The sequence below is a fragment of the Sus scrofa genome, chromosome 1 (assembly GCF_054392235.1).
Source record: "Sus scrofa isolate SSC_HxYL_T2T_F1_AM1 chromosome 1, Sscrofa_HxYL_maternal_Yorkshire_Landrace_v2.0, whole genome shotgun sequence".
Taxonomy (NCBI): domain Eukaryota; kingdom Metazoa; phylum Chordata; class Mammalia; order Artiodactyla; family Suidae; genus Sus; species Sus scrofa.
In genome coordinates, this window is record NC_139383.1 from 199,540,072 (window position 1) to 199,557,718 (window position 17,647).

Consider the following 17,647-nt stretch of genomic DNA (forward strand, 5'->3'; position numbering starts at 1 on the left):
TGAAAGAGGCAGTGAGCACTGAGATGGGACGGGTTCTGCATTTGAGGCCAGAGTCACTTTCCACTACTCGATTTGTCATTTATCAAAAAACTCTGGGCAAGTCACTCAACTTCTTTGAGCCTCATGTTGTTCACGAGGAAATGGAAAGTTCAAATGAGAAGATGTCTGACAAAATGAAAACTATGTAAGTGTGAGGGGTTATTAATTCCCCACCCCCATTACTAAGATAATGTGCATTTTTAGAAAAACCATTAAGGTAGAAACCATCTACTGAGGAGGAAGATGATAGAGCAACAAGAATCAAGGGGCTCTGGGGTCAGAGAGCCTAGGCTTGAATCCAGCCTTTGGCATCACTTGCTGTGTGCCTTGGCAGAAGCCTCAGTTCATCACCTATAAAATGGGATAATAATAAAATTTACATTTTAGGATTAGTGAATATTAAATGCAAGGATGCTAGTAAAACAATCCATAAAAGTGCCCAATAAATAATAGTATTTAATAACCATTATTAATGTGAAGATTGCCATGTATATTGCCATGTTTTATTAGGTTATTGTCTTATTATCATTTCATCCTTACTGAGTAGACTAGGCTATGGTCTATTAATCAAGTGGGTATGAGTATCGTTTTTTTAAAAAATGGAAACAGAATCTGTGTAATTAGTATAAGGTGGACTTTATTTTCTCTCTACGCATTCTTGTCTACAGCTAAAATCATATGTATTAGCAAAATAAATATAAGGTTCCTTTTGTATGTGTGCTACAGTTTTTAGGACACATTGTATCAGGGACAGCAGAGTGTTCATGCTATATTCAATAGGCTGCAGTTTCTCAATGGAATGTTTAATAATATGGGTGAAATCTGAAGCTCACTTTCTTTATTCTCTTTTCCAAGCAAAATTTTCACTTCTTAACACTTACGGAGGGCATTATCAACAGTGTTACCCTGACTTTTTTTAACTACATGCACAGCTACTCCTTGATGATACCCACTTCATGATTTGTACATCAGACCTTGCTCCGCTGGTGATGGATTGGGCTACCATGACATAATACATGAATTATTACACAGAAGTGGTTTCAACCATGATTAAGTATTAAACTCACTTGAGAAGCTTTTGAAAAATATTCATGCTTAGCTCAACTGGATCAGAACCTCCAGAGGTGGGGCCCAGGAATCTTTGTTTTTTTAAAGCTTCCCAGGTGAAACTAATATGTAGCCAGTGTTAAAAACAACAGTTTTTGATAATGAGGGAACAAGTGAAGAAGACATGCTGAAAATGTTAAACAAGAATCTTATTGTAGATTTTAGTTTAGATGAAAGTTCTCCTAGGAAGAAAAAGGAATCATTATTATTTTTCTTTTATGCCTGTAAACCCTTCCCCACCCCCAGTTTTTAGTCAATTTTTAGGATAATGGCTTTGTTCTATCTGGCAAAAGAAAATCAATGGTACTGAAGACTACCAAAGGTCACAGAGTGTAAAAGACCCTCAATGATCCTGCATTAATCTTCATAAGCAGCTGTATACTGGACGTGTAAATGATTATCTTCAATGGACAAATTATGGTATGTTGTATTATTTTCTGATTATAAATGTCCATATGTTAAAAAAAAAAAACCCTTGTAAGAATGTCAACTCAGGCAAAACAGATAGGATTGTGATGAAATCGTGTCTTAAATCCTACACAAATAAGAAAGAAAATCTGCCATTTTTGGTACCTAGTTGTGGTAAGAATAGAGGAAATCCATAAGCATAGTCTAAATACCAACTCTGTTATGTCCACCTAAACTTGGTATTCTATCAAGACGTGGATGTTTGTTGAGTGTGTTATAGAGAATAAACTGGATGAATCTACAGAATAAGAATGAAATGTTACCAAGGATTTTCACAGCTGTTTCCTGTACAAAACATATACTAGTCCACATAGTTGTCAGCATTCTGTAAAACTATGCCCCTAAATTGCCACACATTTCTAACTACCTGGCTTTTAAATTTATTAGGTCCATTAATTTACTTTTGACAGTTGTATTTCCAATAGACCCACATAATTTGAACTAGACCATTGTATTTTATGTTGTTGCCACCCAACCAACAAATAAGAGGCAGGGCAAATTCTGAGGTTCATATTTACTTTTTCTTTGCTTAAAAAATTTACCAAAGAAAAACTCCATGGGGCATTAAAGATGAAAAGGCATCCTATTCTTTTTGTGATGCAACAATACAGGGGAAGATGCCAGATTTTTCTTTTTTAATCATCTTCTGCTCCAGAGTATTCTTGGTCCCCTGAGGGATGCTGCAACCCTGCAGGTTAAGTCAAACGCGCCTTCTTCAGAACCGTATTTGTTAAATATTAAAAGACACTTCATATTACAAATACCCAAGGTTACAACACAGAGTTCATTCTTGCAAAGTCTCTCTTTCTCCTAGTAATCTCATACTGAGTGAGGTGAAAAAGAGAATCTTAATGTAACAAAGGAGAGATGGAGATGTGTGAAGTAAGAGGCTGAATAAAAATGGCTGAAAAGCAATCCAAGCGAGGCTGGAGGGTGGCCACACCCAGTGCTAATATGGACTGTTTCAAAATAAATCTGTTATACCAGAGGGCAACTGGCATTGTTTTTTTTTTTTTTCATTTCCCTCCATTTGTTCCACATATACCCATTATCACTAAACAGTAGTTACAGGTTACCCCAAATGACAGACAAAAAACCCCGAAATATTTCAAAGTGAATCATCCTAATATGTGTCTACGCCATCATATTTTCGGGATTTCAAGAGCTACTCTCCATTTCCAGTTTCCTTTGTGTGACCACAAATAACAACCTTGAAATGGGTGTGTCCCTCTTAAAAGGATGCACTTCTGCCTTCACGGTTAATGGTTAATGGTTCTATCAGGAGATTTTAACCTTTTGGCAGGAATTAAATGCACTGGGATGCTTGGAACAATAAGAAAGCATTTTAACTCTGGGAATGAGAAGAGATTAAACAAGTACTGAATGGTTAGCAGATCCCAAAAGAGCTCCAGGAGGAGGCAAAAGATGCATTATTTAAAATATTAGCATGACAACAAGAAAACAAAGGGGTAGGGATGGGGTGGGGGTTTAAAAAAAAAAAGATAGGAAAAGAAAAAAAAAATCAAACACCATCCACTTTGATTTTTGACATAACAAGTTTACTCCCCCCAAAAGAAAGCTCTTGGGTATAAAAGCATGCATAGGTCCCACAGGTGAAATGATGCACAATGGCCGAGTCCGGGTCCCGGGGTTCCCGTGTGCCGCAGGCATGCACAACTGAAATAAAGAGAATACCCTGACTTTTCCAGTTGCTCCACACACAGTCCATCTTGGTGGAATCGGCAGTGGCCTGCATCGTTCGGGCTTCGGGGGCTCGCCGTAGCTGTCCTCGGGGGCGCTGAGCGGGCACTCAGGCGGCGGTGCCCTGGCTGCAGCGGTGCTCGCGGTGGCCGCGGCTGCAGACTGACTGAGGCTGCACCAGCCGGCGCGCGCGGCGAGGGGCGGCGCGTCACGGCCGCCGCAGTCTCCGCGGCAGCGAATCAGCACCGCGCAACCCCGGCTGCCCTGGCTGCCAGCGCGCAAGGGGATGCGGGATCCGCTGGACCGGAGAGGTTGGCTCACCGCCCTGGGGGTGCTGCTCTGGAGACGGTTACGCCGGTTCTGACTGGGAAGGCGCAAAAGCCGCCAGGCGCCGGGAGGTTTGGGAGAAGAGAGGAGAAAGGGCCAAGGGTAGCAACGAGAGTACAACAGGCTGTTTCTGGGACTTCCTGAATGGCATGGTGCATTTTCTAGAAATGTCTTAGAAACCCAAGAAACTTGTTGTATAAGACATAGTTGATGGCAGTATAAATCTCAGGCTTTTAGTATCATGTCCCCTAGCTGTCCGCTTCGCTCACTCACTCCAACATTTATGTTCCGGCCACACTTCATTTTAATTGCCTGCCATCTTCCAAACAACTGCGAGATTCTCTCTCCTCTTTTGCAACAGTCCATGGCTATCCAAAACTTTTGTTGGCATGCACCAATCACCACAAAGAAACCCTAGCCTTGTGTCTTTCTCCTGTTGCCCATCTTCTCCAACTTTGTCTGTGGGGTGAATAAATAATATCAGAATGTGGTGCCTTTAGGTTCCAGGTCAAAAGCCCTTGGACTCTGGTACACGGAGTTATTGGTCACTGCAGTGATACTCCAAGAGTAGTCAGTTGTGGGGACATCCACAGAGAATTCAGAGAAGCAAAGGGCATTTTTCTCAGCAACATCGTATTTGGGATTGAGTGTTGAGGGATGATGGATGTGGGTGGTGTGTATAATTGGGGAGATAAAGTTGGTTTCCAAGCCCAGTGGGTCAAGGGTTTCAGTGGTCCTCAGCTAAACACAAATGTCAGTGGGAAATGAGAAAAATGGGTCACAGTGATCTACTCTTCAACTCTTAGCATGAAATACTTTATCGGATTATATTCCAAGGTGTTGAGAAAATGGACAGGGGATAGGTGATGTGTTTTGATGTGGAAAAAGTAGGAAGAGCACAGAGAAGGACTGGAAGTTGGGCACTGTCTTGGAAAAGTCCTGGTGAAGGGGATCCCTGAAGAGACAAGACACAGCATGAGGACAAAAGATGCCTTGGGAGACGCAAGGGCATATAGAAGAAAGAGTCCCCACCTCATTTGTTGTAGCAGGGCCTTATTCATTACACAGAATTTCTCTCTCCCTCATGGATCAATGTAGCCTTCACAATTCCTCAGCAGTTCCCAGAGGTATTCCTTTCCAGACTCAAATCTACATTCGTATACCCTGTGCCAGCAAGGGCCTAAGGACAGCAATATCAAGGTTATACTTGCAGACATGACTTATCTTTCATTTTATGAAGCATATATACTTTAAAATATGGTCATTAGGGGCATGCATTTTTTTTTTTAGAATACAAGCTTCCAGAGAAACCGGCTAAGCCTTTCTATATATCTTTGTAACACATGTGAAATTAAGAAAGCTTAATAAATGATTTCAGGAAGATGATTTGGCACTTCTAGGCATCTGAAGTCTATAGGAATGAGACTGTCAGAGCTTCTATTGGGGCTGATGGGAAAGAAAAACAGTGACCACATCATTACAAAGCACTTTTCAAACTGACCTGCTCTAAAGGTGATAGCGACTTTGTTATATTTATATTCCCTATCCATCCCCACCTCCCAATTTTTTTTCATCATCATGGTCATGTTGAGAATTCAGTTAGCAAAATACTGAAAAGACTGGCACTTAATTACAAATTCTCACCACATAATGTGGGGTTGAACAAGCTGCAAATTGGTGGGGACAAGACTCAGAAGCATGGAGAGAGAAAGAGCTGCCAGGTAGGCTGTTGCTGTTCTGGCCACTTTTCAGTCGGAAACCTTTCGAGCCTTGGCCACTAGGAGGCACTGCCCATCCAATGATAGCCCCAGACATCAGCTTCAGTACAGAAGGTGCCCCAGGTATCTTGAGCGGTGAGTATTTAGTGTCATGTTGCTAAAGCCAGTGTGTGTGTTACTAATCTGATAGTAAGTACTGGGAGCAGTACATCCCTAGCAAGGAAGAGGAGGCAGAGGCAAGCTCTCTCTCAGGTGGAGGGTAGCTGTGTCAGAATTCTTGACACAAGTTTTCATTGGCCACACAGTTGACCTTGGAATGTCATTTTAGCTGAAAGACCACCTTCTCTTCAGTCATGCTAAATCTGGAGAGAGAAGCTTGATGGCACCCCCCAGAAATATAGCAGTTTGATAGTTGAAGATTGAAGAGATGAAATGTCTGATGCCACAGACAGAGACACACACTGGTGAAATAAGAATTGGGGGGGCTTTAAACTAATGCACAGGAGGTAAGAGAAACGCATTAAAACCATAATAAAGGAAAATCAATCAGGCAGAAGAGTATGAGGAACTTGGCTGCGGATGTGGGTATTAGGCCTACCTGTGTTACAAACTTTAGTGATATGGCTTTCAGCAATCATTTATCATCCCTGGACCTCTCTCTCATATAATATAAATGAGTTATAGGCTTAGATGTCTATATCTATGAAATAGTAAGAATTTATTTCCCATAGTAGGCAGGTGTGCTTTCTTGCACAAGTTTCCACAAAGTACTAATTGAAAGCTCTTGGCAAGATCAAAATGATAAAATGGGTAGAAAAGATATGTAAATTGTCCTTAAGCAGTGAAAGAAAACAGAAAGCAAAATAAAGCTTGCTAAAATTGGGCAGGAACCTCTACTGTCTTTAAACCAGGAGAGAACAGATAGGCTTTGTATGCAGCAAGCTCAGAAGTTGGTTTAGGTGCTGCCAGGAGAGGAAGCGATTTCTTTAGCTTTCAGGATGAAACTATGCATTAGTTTCTCCTAAAGAGAAGTAAAATAGTCAAATTTTATAATCTCATCCTAGATGAAGATGAATATTGAAGGCTACCATGTCCAGAGTGGCTGTATTGTGTTTTGTCTACTATAGCATCAGTACTTTTACTGATGGATTCGGTGGCACCTACATTTATTAATAAATACTTACTAAGCATCCACTGTATTCTAGACACTGCTCTAAGCATAAAGCAAAGTTCCTATCTTTAAGAAGAAGAGTGTATGAGGGGCAAATAATAATAAAAGACATGTGTATATATATATGTATATATATATATATATATATATATATTTCACTTGTGGAAAAGTGTAATGGGGAAAATAAAGCGGGTAAAAGGGGATAGAGAGGGGGGTGGGTGGATATTTGCTGTTTTATAAGGAGAGTCAGTGAAGGCCTAAGATAAAATTAGAGCAGACACCCAATGGAAGAGAGGAGAAAACCACTAAGATGTATGGAAGAAGAGCACTTACAGATGCACTGAGTTTTCAGGACAGAAATAACAGCTGGTAAACTACATCAAACACTCTCACGGAACTCCTTGGTTTGTTTGTTTGTTTGTTTTTAATGTTCTGGTAAGTATAGCAATTGGAAGGAAAGGCACAGAAGCCCCCCTCCAAAAAAAGTACTTTATTATGATCAAAGAACACTAAGAACTCTGCTTTGTGCCATATGGAATAAGGAAATTTAAAGGAACAAGCAATTTGATACATGACCTACTGTACCAAAACCATGCACAAATTATCTTCAATACAAACAAAAGATTAGCACTTGTTACTTGCCAGCTGCCTTTTCATGTGATATTTGTTTCATTGTTACAAGATCCCTATGAGGTAGATAGTGTTTACCTTCATCTTCTTGATTCATTTAGTCAGTCAATCTACAAATGTTTATAGAGTCCATATAAAGCACCTGGCTGTAAATGCAAAGGGAAGTGCCCACTGAAAATATGAGTCTACTGGGGGAAGATTTACACATAAATGGGTAAATGCAATCAGCAAATCATATGAGTAGGAAAGAGTGGATACACAAAACAGAGGATGTTTAGGGGCAGAGGTTTCAGGAAAGGCTTATGAATAGGTGTAATTAAGCTGAGTTATGAATAAGAAATAGGATCGTCAGTTTGAGTGAAGGGCTTTCTTGGCAGACAGATGTGGAAAATTAATTACAGAAATGTGCAGAGGCCAGACTGTGATAGTAATACTATCAATAAATGAGGGGGACACTGCAGGGTTTTAAGAAGAGTAACATGAGAAGTTGAATAATTCATCCATATTTGGCTGAGAATTTTCCAGAATTGATAAAAGACAAATTCTAGCCCTGAGCAAGACAAGAAAGAAATCAATATGCTGACCCATATCACAGCGAAACTGCAAGGCACCAAAAATAAAGTGAAATCTTAAAAGCAGGTATAAAAAAAGACAGATTACCACAGAGAAATTGTTAGACCAACAGCAATCTTTTCATTAACAGAAGCCAGAAGACAATGAAATAATGTCCTCAAAGTAGTGAGGAAGAATAAAAGTTGTCTAGAATTCTGTACACAAGAAGACTAATATAGGCATATTCAAATACATAAGAAATAAGAGAATTTACTAGTGGCAGACTCTGCAGAAAAATCTACCAAAGATAGAACTCCAGAAAGAAGAAAACTGAACCTAAAATCAGTTAAAAAGAAGAAGTGAAATGCATGAAAGAGTGCTGAGCATAAACATCAATGATGACTAATCTGGGGGGAGGGTTATAAAAAGAAAGGTGAAACAAACGTTAACAAAATAGAACACAGGTATTAGGGAGTGATAAGAGTAAAAGCACTCTAAGATCCTATTATTGTTCAGGAGGAAGATAGAGATATTTGGGCTATGAAAAGGTCGAATTTATGTGTTAAATATTTAAGGGTCACCACTAAAAGAAAATAACTAGAACATATAACTTCTAAATGAATAACATGTATAAATGAGGTAATTAATACAATCACATTAGTCAGAAAAAGGGAAAATGATAAGCAAGGAAAATAACTAATAAACAAAAAGCACAAAGTATTAAAAATACTTCTAAATATATCTAAATTAAAAAAAGATGAAAGCTCTTAGACTGGATGAAAAAGATCTAGCCAGAGGATGTTTACAAAAGAAAATCCTAAAACATACTGACAGAAAAGTTCTAAGTAGAAATGGAAAAAGCTATACCAGATTAATAAATTTTTATAATAGTGACTTTGCTAAATTTACTTACTGATTTTAATTGTATGTATATTCTTTTAAACTGTATATATGCATATCTTCTCTTGAATAAAAATGGCTTTATTGCTTCCCTTCCAATCTATACTTTCATTTCTTTAGCTTGACTTACTGCATTGGCTAGGATTTCTAGTATGATGTTGAATAGAAGTGATAACAGGGACTATCCTTTGTCTTATTCTTAAATTAAGGGGGGAAAGTGTGCTCAAAATTTCGCCATTAAGTATAATACAGGCTGTGAATTTTTTAGCTGTTCTTTATCAGAATAAGACAAATTCCTTCTGTCACCATTTTTCTAAGTTTTTGTCATGAACAGATATTGAATTCTATCAAATGCTTTTATTGAAGCTAGTGAGATGATCACATGGGTTTTCTCAGCTTTATTAATATATAAATTACATTGATTGCATTTTGAATGTTAAATCAAACTTTCATTCCTAGGATAAATTTCATATGGCCCTGATGTGACACCCTTTTTATACACTGCTGTTCAATTTGGATTCAATTTGTTAATGTTTTAAATAAAGATTTTGTATCTGTATTCATGAGGATATACTGTCCTCTTTCTTGTCTTGTAATATCTTGCTTAAGTTGTTGCATCAAGGTTATATTGGTCACACAAAATGAGTTGAAAAGCATTAATCCCTCCAATATTTTCCAAAGAAGATCATGTAAGACGATATTCTTTTTAGAATGTTTGCAAGAATTCAGCCATGTACATGTTTCTTTTCATTTATGATATTTGTTTTGCTTTATCTCCTTTCTTAATCATTTTGTTGGAGGTTTATCATATAATTAATTGGTTCTAAAGAATAAAATTTTGTTGTTTTTTCTCTTTTGTATATCTGCTCTCTATTTTATTGTATTATTTTTATTCTTATTTTCTTCTTTTACTTTCACTTGCTATTCTTTTATTAGCTCCCTAAAATGGAAGCTTATATTATTTTCATTGTCTCTTCTTTTCTGATATTTCAAAGTATAAAAAGCCCTCTAAACACTGTAACTGCATCCTACAAGTTTTGATTCATTATGTCAGTGCTATTGTTCAAAATTATTTTCCAATAGGCATTCTGAGTTTTTTCTTTGGACCACTGATTATATAACACTGTAAGATTTTGAGGATTGTTCTAACTATCCTTATTGTTTATTTTCAGATTAATTATTCTGTAGTCAGGTAACAAATTCTGTATAACTTTAATCCATTAAAATTTGTTGAGAATTGCTTGAGGGCCTAGAATATGATGTATTTTGATATATATGTCTAGTGGACTTGAAAGTATATTCTGAAGTTTTAAGGGGAAGTGTTTTATAAATGTCAATTAGGTCATATTAATTAACAATATTTTCTATAAGAATGTCAGATATAATTATATGTACAGTCTAAACATGGCAGGTTGATTAAGAATTTATATTATGTATCTATTTTTAATATTTAATACTTTAAATGTAAATGTAAAAATATTTACTATTTTAAATAGATATATATCATTAAAAATTAGTCATGGAGATAGATGCATGCAGTGGGAAGAGTAGTTGATTGGGGTTGAGGGCCCATATGCAGTAATACTGCTTTTCCTTCCTCCATTATAGTAAATAACTACCACTACAGGAACAGGTATTCCACACACATCTAAATACACAAGGTGATCTGCTACTCTGTAGTCTAGAGTAGGTCTGTGACCTTTCTGAGACAGCTCCCACAAAAATAGTAAATAGTGAACCCCATGCAGGTAGTAGGAAGTACTGGTTATTTATTCTAGTTGGACTTTGAAAATGTTTAACTTTTGACATAAATATCTGTGAAGCACATATATTTCCTTTTGCTGTTTTCAAGCTGACATGCACATTAGAGTGGGGAAATTCAGACGGTTTCTTGAACTAACAGTGATAACTAAAATACTCTAAAATACTTTTTGATAACATATTTTAGTCACACACTTAACATAAAACATAGATCATCTACAGTTTTAAGCCAAAAGGCAGAAGAAGTGCATCTTTTATTGCTTTTAGTTTCAGTATTCTGTGGTTTTCTACCTTTGTGCTAAAGAATGAAACTGATGTAACTGCTTGCTACTTACTAAATCAGACACTATATTGAGCTCTTAAGAGAATATCCAAAACAGAAGAAATGTCATTCTCTTTCTCTGGGTCTTTTGAGAAACTTGACCAAAATTATAAATTATTCAAAGTTCCTGTTGAGCACTGGTGTTTTTCTATGTAACTAACTGTTCAGAGAACAGACCAAATGAGAACTTCATAATGAGAAGGTTGATGTGAAATACACTTATTAACAATCAAGAGCCCTAGACAGCTGCTCAGTTTTTGTATTTCCTCTATACCCCCATTCACCCCATTTTTTGCTAATTATTATGGCAAATGCGTGGGGGGGGGGGCATTGGTTAGGCCTGACAACTTATGCTTTTAGATCCTCTTAAGGAGAGCTTTCTGGTTGAGTAGAAATCTTTCCTAAAAAGTTGGCAGGATTTATGAACCGCAAGAGAAGACTTAAATGTCTTTTTGAATGCTCAAATTGCAAGTTCCTTTTGGGGAGAGGATATTAAAATACCTTTAGGGTCTATTTCATTGGCAGCTTAGAATGCAAAGTATTTTATTTTTAAACTTCTAAATTTGAAAACAAGACAGGCTAGGTTAAATATTAAAGTTTTCTAAAGCTGAATGGGCTCCTTTGGAGCTCAGTTTTTCTGCGTGAAGTACAAAAACAACTTTCTAAAACTCCTAGGCAGGAACATTACTCTTCTGATGATTTGTGATTAGATGAACTAATCAACTTCAGTTGGTAACATCCTTGGTAAGGGTTTAAAATTCTAGAACAGATGCATTTTTCTAGTCTTACACAGACAATTTCATTCTGAAAGTCTCCTGAGAGGCATACACCACATATAGGAATCCATCTTCAGCCTTTTCACTGTCATACACTTCACAAATAAGTGTGGACACACTCACCATGCTCTGTCCATTCACTAAAGGGAAGAAGGCTTGATTAGCTGATTAGTGTTGAGCTATAAGGCCTTCTAATTATCCTGATGATCTCACTCATGTTGACATGATCAGGCACCAGGAACTCTGTTTTATCCAGGACTGGAAGCAGCTTCTCACCTTTGTATAGTTCTACTATTACTAGGATTTTGGTAGGATGCTGCTCTTGGATAAGGAGGACATCTTCTACTCTTTGTTCAAAGGCTGGACGTTGTTTGAAGGTTTTTTCTGGTGGCATGGTGCTACAGGCTGGGCAGGGCAGCCAGGCGGAGGGTCTCTGCAGCTCCAGGCCACAGCAATGGCTCTGACTATGAAAGCAGCATCTCTTCTAGTTAACAGTATTATTCAAATAATCTAGCTCCTTACTAATTTTTTGTCTGTGTATCTGTCAGATATTAAAAGAAATACATCACAACTTCTAACTTTGAAGTTGATTTGTCTATTTTCCCTTCAATTTTGTCAATTTTTACTTTTTATATTTTGAAGCTTGTTATTGGGCACTTATAGATTTAAGATTCTCACGTCTTACAGTGAAATCAATCCTTTTATCACTATGAAATGTTCCACCTTTATCGTTAGTAATACTCCCTGACTTAAAGTCTAGTTTGGCTGATATGGAGATACCCTCAAAACCTTTCTTTTGATTAGTGTCTGCATATATCATTTCCATTCTTCACTCTTCAAACCATCTGTATCTTTATATGTTTTTATAAACAGCATACATTTTTATAATCTGTTATGTTATTTTCATATTTTATTCTGTTCAGTCACCATTTTGAATATTTCTATTGAGCTAAGTTCATTAACTCTCTTATTCTGTGTCCAAAGACCTATTAAATGTATCCAATTAGGTTTTAATTTCAGAAATTTCATTTTTCAGTTCTAAGAAATTCACTTGATTTTCTTTTAATAATTCCATTTCTTGGTTTAAATTCTCCATCCTGTTTCACATATTTATAATAGTTATTTTATTTTTTGGCTACTCCTGCGGCATGTAGAAGTTCCCAGGCCAGGGATCAAACCCACAGCACAGCATTCGCTAAGACATATCAGTAATGAAGCTGGATCCTTAAACACTAGGCCACCAGGGAACTACCATAATAGTTATTTTAAAATATTATCTCACTCCAATATCCACATATTGATAGGATCTGTGGGTCTGCTTCTTTTTTGTTTATCAGTCACATATTCTTGCCTTACATACCAAGAATTTTTTATAGTATAATGGGTATTTTGTATACAACCACCATGAAAACTGATAGCTGATGCTAATTTCCCACAGAACGGGTTAACCTTTCCTTCGTTAAAAAGATAGGTTGATCACATCTTTTCAATCAGGAACTAAACTGAGTCATGGTGTATTGCTGGACACATTTCAATATACAAAAACTGTACTCACATAAAATAGGAAAGTTATTTGTAAAATATAACAGCTAGATTACCTATCATAAGAGTAACAAATATATAAGGATACTAGGAATACATGTAATTCTGTAGAAACGTAAGGAAAAAAGTATAAAACCTTTTAAAAAGGATATAAAGGAATCTTAAATAAAAAAATATTAGATGCTAGGAAGACCTACTGTTACAGAGATGAAAATTCTCCCTAAAATCATTTTGTAAATTCAAAATAAAGTGAATCAACTGACAAGGGATTAATCTCCAAAATTTACAAACACCTTCTGCAGCTCCATACCAAAAAAACAAACAACTCCATCAAAAAAATGGGCAGAAGATCTAAACAGACAGTTCTCCAAAGAAGACATATGGATGGCCCAAAAAAACATGAAAAGATGTTCAACATCACTCATTATTAGAGAAGTGCAAATCCAAACCACTATGAGGTACCAACTTACACCAGCCAGAATGGCCAGCATCAAAAAGTCTACAAACAATAACTGCTGGAGAGGGTATGGAGAAAAAAGAACCCTATTACACTGTTGGTGGGATTGGAAATTGGTGCAACCACTGTGGAAAACAGTATGGAGATGCCTCAGAAAACTAAAAATAGAACTACCATTTGATCCAGCAACCCCACTCCTGGGCATCTACCCAGAGAAAACCACAACTCGCAAAGACACATGTACTCCGATATTCATTGCAACACTATTTGCAACAGCCAAAACATGGAAACAACCTAAATGTCCATCAACAGAGGAGTGGATAAAGAAGATGTGGTACATGTACACAATGGAATATTACTCAGCCATTAAGAAGAACGAAATACCGGCATTTTTAACAACATGGATGGACCTAGAAACTATCATGCTAAGTGAAGTCAGTCATACAATGAGACACCAACATCAAATGCTTTCACTGACATGTGGAATCTGAAAAAAGGACAGACTGAACTTCTTTGCAGAACAGATGCTGACTCACAGACATTGAAAAACTTATGGTCTCCAGAAGAGACAGTTTGGGCAGTGGGGGGATGTGCTTGTGTTGTGGGATGGAAATCCTGTGAAACTGGATTGTGATGATCATTATACAACTACAGATGTGATAAATTCATTTGAGTAGTAAAAAAAGAAAAAAATTCAATCAAAACAAACTTTTTCATAGTTCTTGACAAACTAATACTAAAATTCAAGTAGAGGAAGGAAATGCCAAAAACAGCACAATTTTGAAAGAGAAAATGATGAAGGAGGGGAAGAGAAAGAAGACAAATGAAAAAAAAAAAAGATTCCCATCTTTTGGGTATCAAAAATTAAAAAGTATTATAATTTAAAAAACATAATATTGATAAACAATAGTTAAACAGGCTCATGGAACCAACTAGAAACCTATAAATGAACCAATTATATAAAAAATTTTGGTATCGGTATAGTAGTAGAAGTATTACTGTTACTACTACCTATAAAACACTTTGGCAGTGTTTTCAGTAATTTACATATATTAATTCATTTGAAATGGTGACATAATTCAGTGGTAAAGGAAGACTTAGTCAATAAAAGGTGCTGGAGGGAGTTCCCATTGTGGCTCAGTGGTAACAAATCTGACTAGTATCCATGAGGATGCAGATTTCATCCCTGGCCTTGATCAGTGGGTTAAGGATCTGTCATTGCCATAAGCTGTGGTAGGTCACAGACGTGGCTCAGATCTGGTGGTGCTATGGCTATGGCATAGGCCGGCAGCTGTGGCTCTGATTTGACCCATAGCCTGGGAATTTCCATGTGCCAATGGGTGCTGCCCTAAAAAGACAAAAAAAAAAAAAAATTGCTAGAATAATTGGCTAACTATCTGGAATAAGAAAAAATTATAAGAGTTAAGTTTCTAACTCATACTGTATATAAAAATAAATAACAGGAATTCCCGTCGTGGCGCAGTAGTTAACGAATCCGACTAGGAACCATGAGGTTGTGGGTTCGGACCCTGCCCTTGCTCAGTGAGTTAAGGATCTGGCGTTGCCGTGAGCTGTGGTGTAGGTCGCAGACGTGGCTCGGATCCCATGTTGCTGTGGCTCTGGCGTAGGCCAGTGGCTACAGCTCCAATTCGACCCCTAGCCTGGGAACCTCCATATGCCATGGGAGCGGCCCAAGAAATAACTAAAAAGACAAAAAAATAAAATAAAAAAATAAAAAAAATAACAAATGGTTTAATGATTTAGTCTGAAAATAAAAGTTTTAGAAAAATGAAAGTATATAGCTTCATAATACCAAAGGGTAGAAGTTTCACTCTTTTTTGGGTCTTTTTAGGTCCACACCCATAGCATATGGAGGTTCCCAGGCTAGGGGTTGAATCACAGCCATAGCTGCCTGTCTACACCAGAGCACACCAATGCCAGATCTAAGCTGCATCCGTGACCTCCACTGCAGCTTGTGGCAGCACCAGGTCTTTTAATCCACTGAGTGAGGCCAGGGATAGAACCCAAATCCTCATGAACACCAGTTGAGTTCTTAACCTGCGAAGCCACAACAGGAATTCCAGAAATGTCACAAATTTAAAAGGAAAATTGTGGTTACTTGGATTACATTAAACCCCTCAAGTTTGATAATTGAGAATATAAACAAAGGGAAAAGAAAAGCCACAAGAAGACATAGGGAAAGAATGTCTTCAAATTAATACCAAAAGAAATCCAACAGGAGAACAAGAAAAAATACAATAGACAATTCCTATAACTGGAAATACTTTGAGCCAGTAAACACAATAAAAATGTGCTTTTTGACTAATCAGGGAAATAAAAATAAATACCACTATGAAATATTTTCATTGCTGAAACTAGAAAAAATTAAATGTTTGATTTTACTAAGTGTTGGTGAAGACGCAGAAACAGCAAAACAGATAATGCTAGATCTGTAGAACAATTTAGTAATTTCTAGTAAAGCTGAAATGCATACCTTGTGGCCTAGCAATTCCACTTCTGGGTATCTACTCTAAAAAAATCTCAAACTTGTGCACAAGGAGATATGAGAAAGTTGCCCACTACAGCAATGTCACTAAACTTTCAGTAGGGAAATTGAAGAACTGCATTATTCATATAATGGAAGTCTATATAGCAGTTAAAAAGAATTAACTAGGATTTCACAAATTAATATACCTAACTCTGAAAATAGAATAAGTTAAAAAAAATGCAACTTGAAAAAGAATATATGTAACATAACTTCTGGCAATAGTAAAGAAGCCGCCAAATTATCTCTGAAAACCAACTATGAAACTGGACAAACTTGCCAAAGACAACCATTTCACAGCTCTAGAAATCAACTAAACACAAAATCAAACCGAGAAGCATTTACACTTAAAAAACTGCTAATATTTCGGTAAGAAAAGTGGGAATTTGTTGTGTGTTCGATCAGGACTTCTTTCATCCCCATCCCACCCTACTGTTACCAAGGTTAGATTCTCTGTGAAAACACACAGCTCCTGATTTAGATTGGAGTTGAAAAATCCACACTCAGAGGTGTTCTCAATAAAAGACTTGAAAACTGACTGAACTTCAAATGTGTTTCTCAGATCATATACAAATCCATTGGTTTCAGACTGAAGCTTTACTGATGACTTGAAATGTGAAAGCACAGAGCAATCATTAGCTGTCTGCTAAACTCTGTAAACACAAGGGGGAAACTTAGGGAGCCAGGATTTTTTTTCTGAAAATTAAAATAATACTGAGCAGAAATATCATGTCAGGAAACTCATATTAAGTCCAGGAAAATTACTAAAAACAAAAACAAAAGAAAAATCCAAATAATGGCACAAATTCTCAATTAAAAAGTCAGAATCAAAATGACTAGTTTTCAATTAAAAAATTACTAGATATGTAAGAAACAGGAAATTATGATCCATAATTTAGAAAAAAAGCAATCAATAAAATTTGAATGAGAACAAATATTGATTTAGTAGACAAAAACTACAAAGAAGCTACTATGAATATATTTAAAGACTAAAAGGAAATAACATTTAAAGAATTTGCAAAAAAAAAAATAGAATCACAATGAGTCAACAAAAAGCAAATACTGATGAAGATACAGAAACTCTAAAAGGAGCCAACTGGAAATTTTGGAGATTAAAAGTACAATAAATAAAAATTAAAATTCACTAGGTGTACTCAATAGCAGATGTAAGTAATTTAGCATAATAGAGTACTGAATGTGAAGATACATAAATAGGAATGATCTAATCTGAAGAACAGAAGAAAAATCTTAAAGAAAATGAACAACACCACAGAGATTATGGTATAATATCAAGTGTATCAACATACATATAACAGGAGTTCAGAAAGAGAGAGGAGAAAGTGACAGAAGAATGTTTTAAGAGGTAATCATTGAAAAATCTCCAAATTTGATTTCAAAAACTCTAAAACATTTAAGAAGCTCAGCAAACTTCAAGTAATTTAAATATAAAGTGACCTATATCTAGACATACATTTTCCAAACTGTTAAAGAAAGAAAACACTGAAACAGCAAGTGAAGAATGATTCGTTACATAAAAGTATCAATATTAATAATGACTGACTTCTCAGAAACAATGAAGATGAGAAAGAAGTTGAATGACATTCAAATGCTGAAACACACACTATCATCCA

The 17,647-nt window shown here is 36.5% G+C and overlaps 1 protein-coding gene and 1 pseudogene across 3 annotated transcripts in view; both read right to left on the reverse strand.

The window, feature by feature from the left end:
- Window positions 1-17,647, reverse strand: part of RTN1 (reticulon 1) — a 224,843-nt gene that overhangs the window by 21,964 nt on the left and 185,232 nt on the right. The window contains 1 exon segment of one of the 3 annotated variants that reach the window (NM_001244641.2): window positions 3,310-3,489. Coding sequence (NP_001231570.1) covers window positions 3,310-3,370 — 61 coding nt within the window. The 5' untranslated portion in view covers window positions 3,371-3,489. 3 annotated transcript variants of the gene reach the window in all.
- LOC146406953 (microtubule-associated protein 1 light chain 3 beta pseudogene) lies at window positions 11,348-12,006 on the reverse strand (annotated as a pseudogene).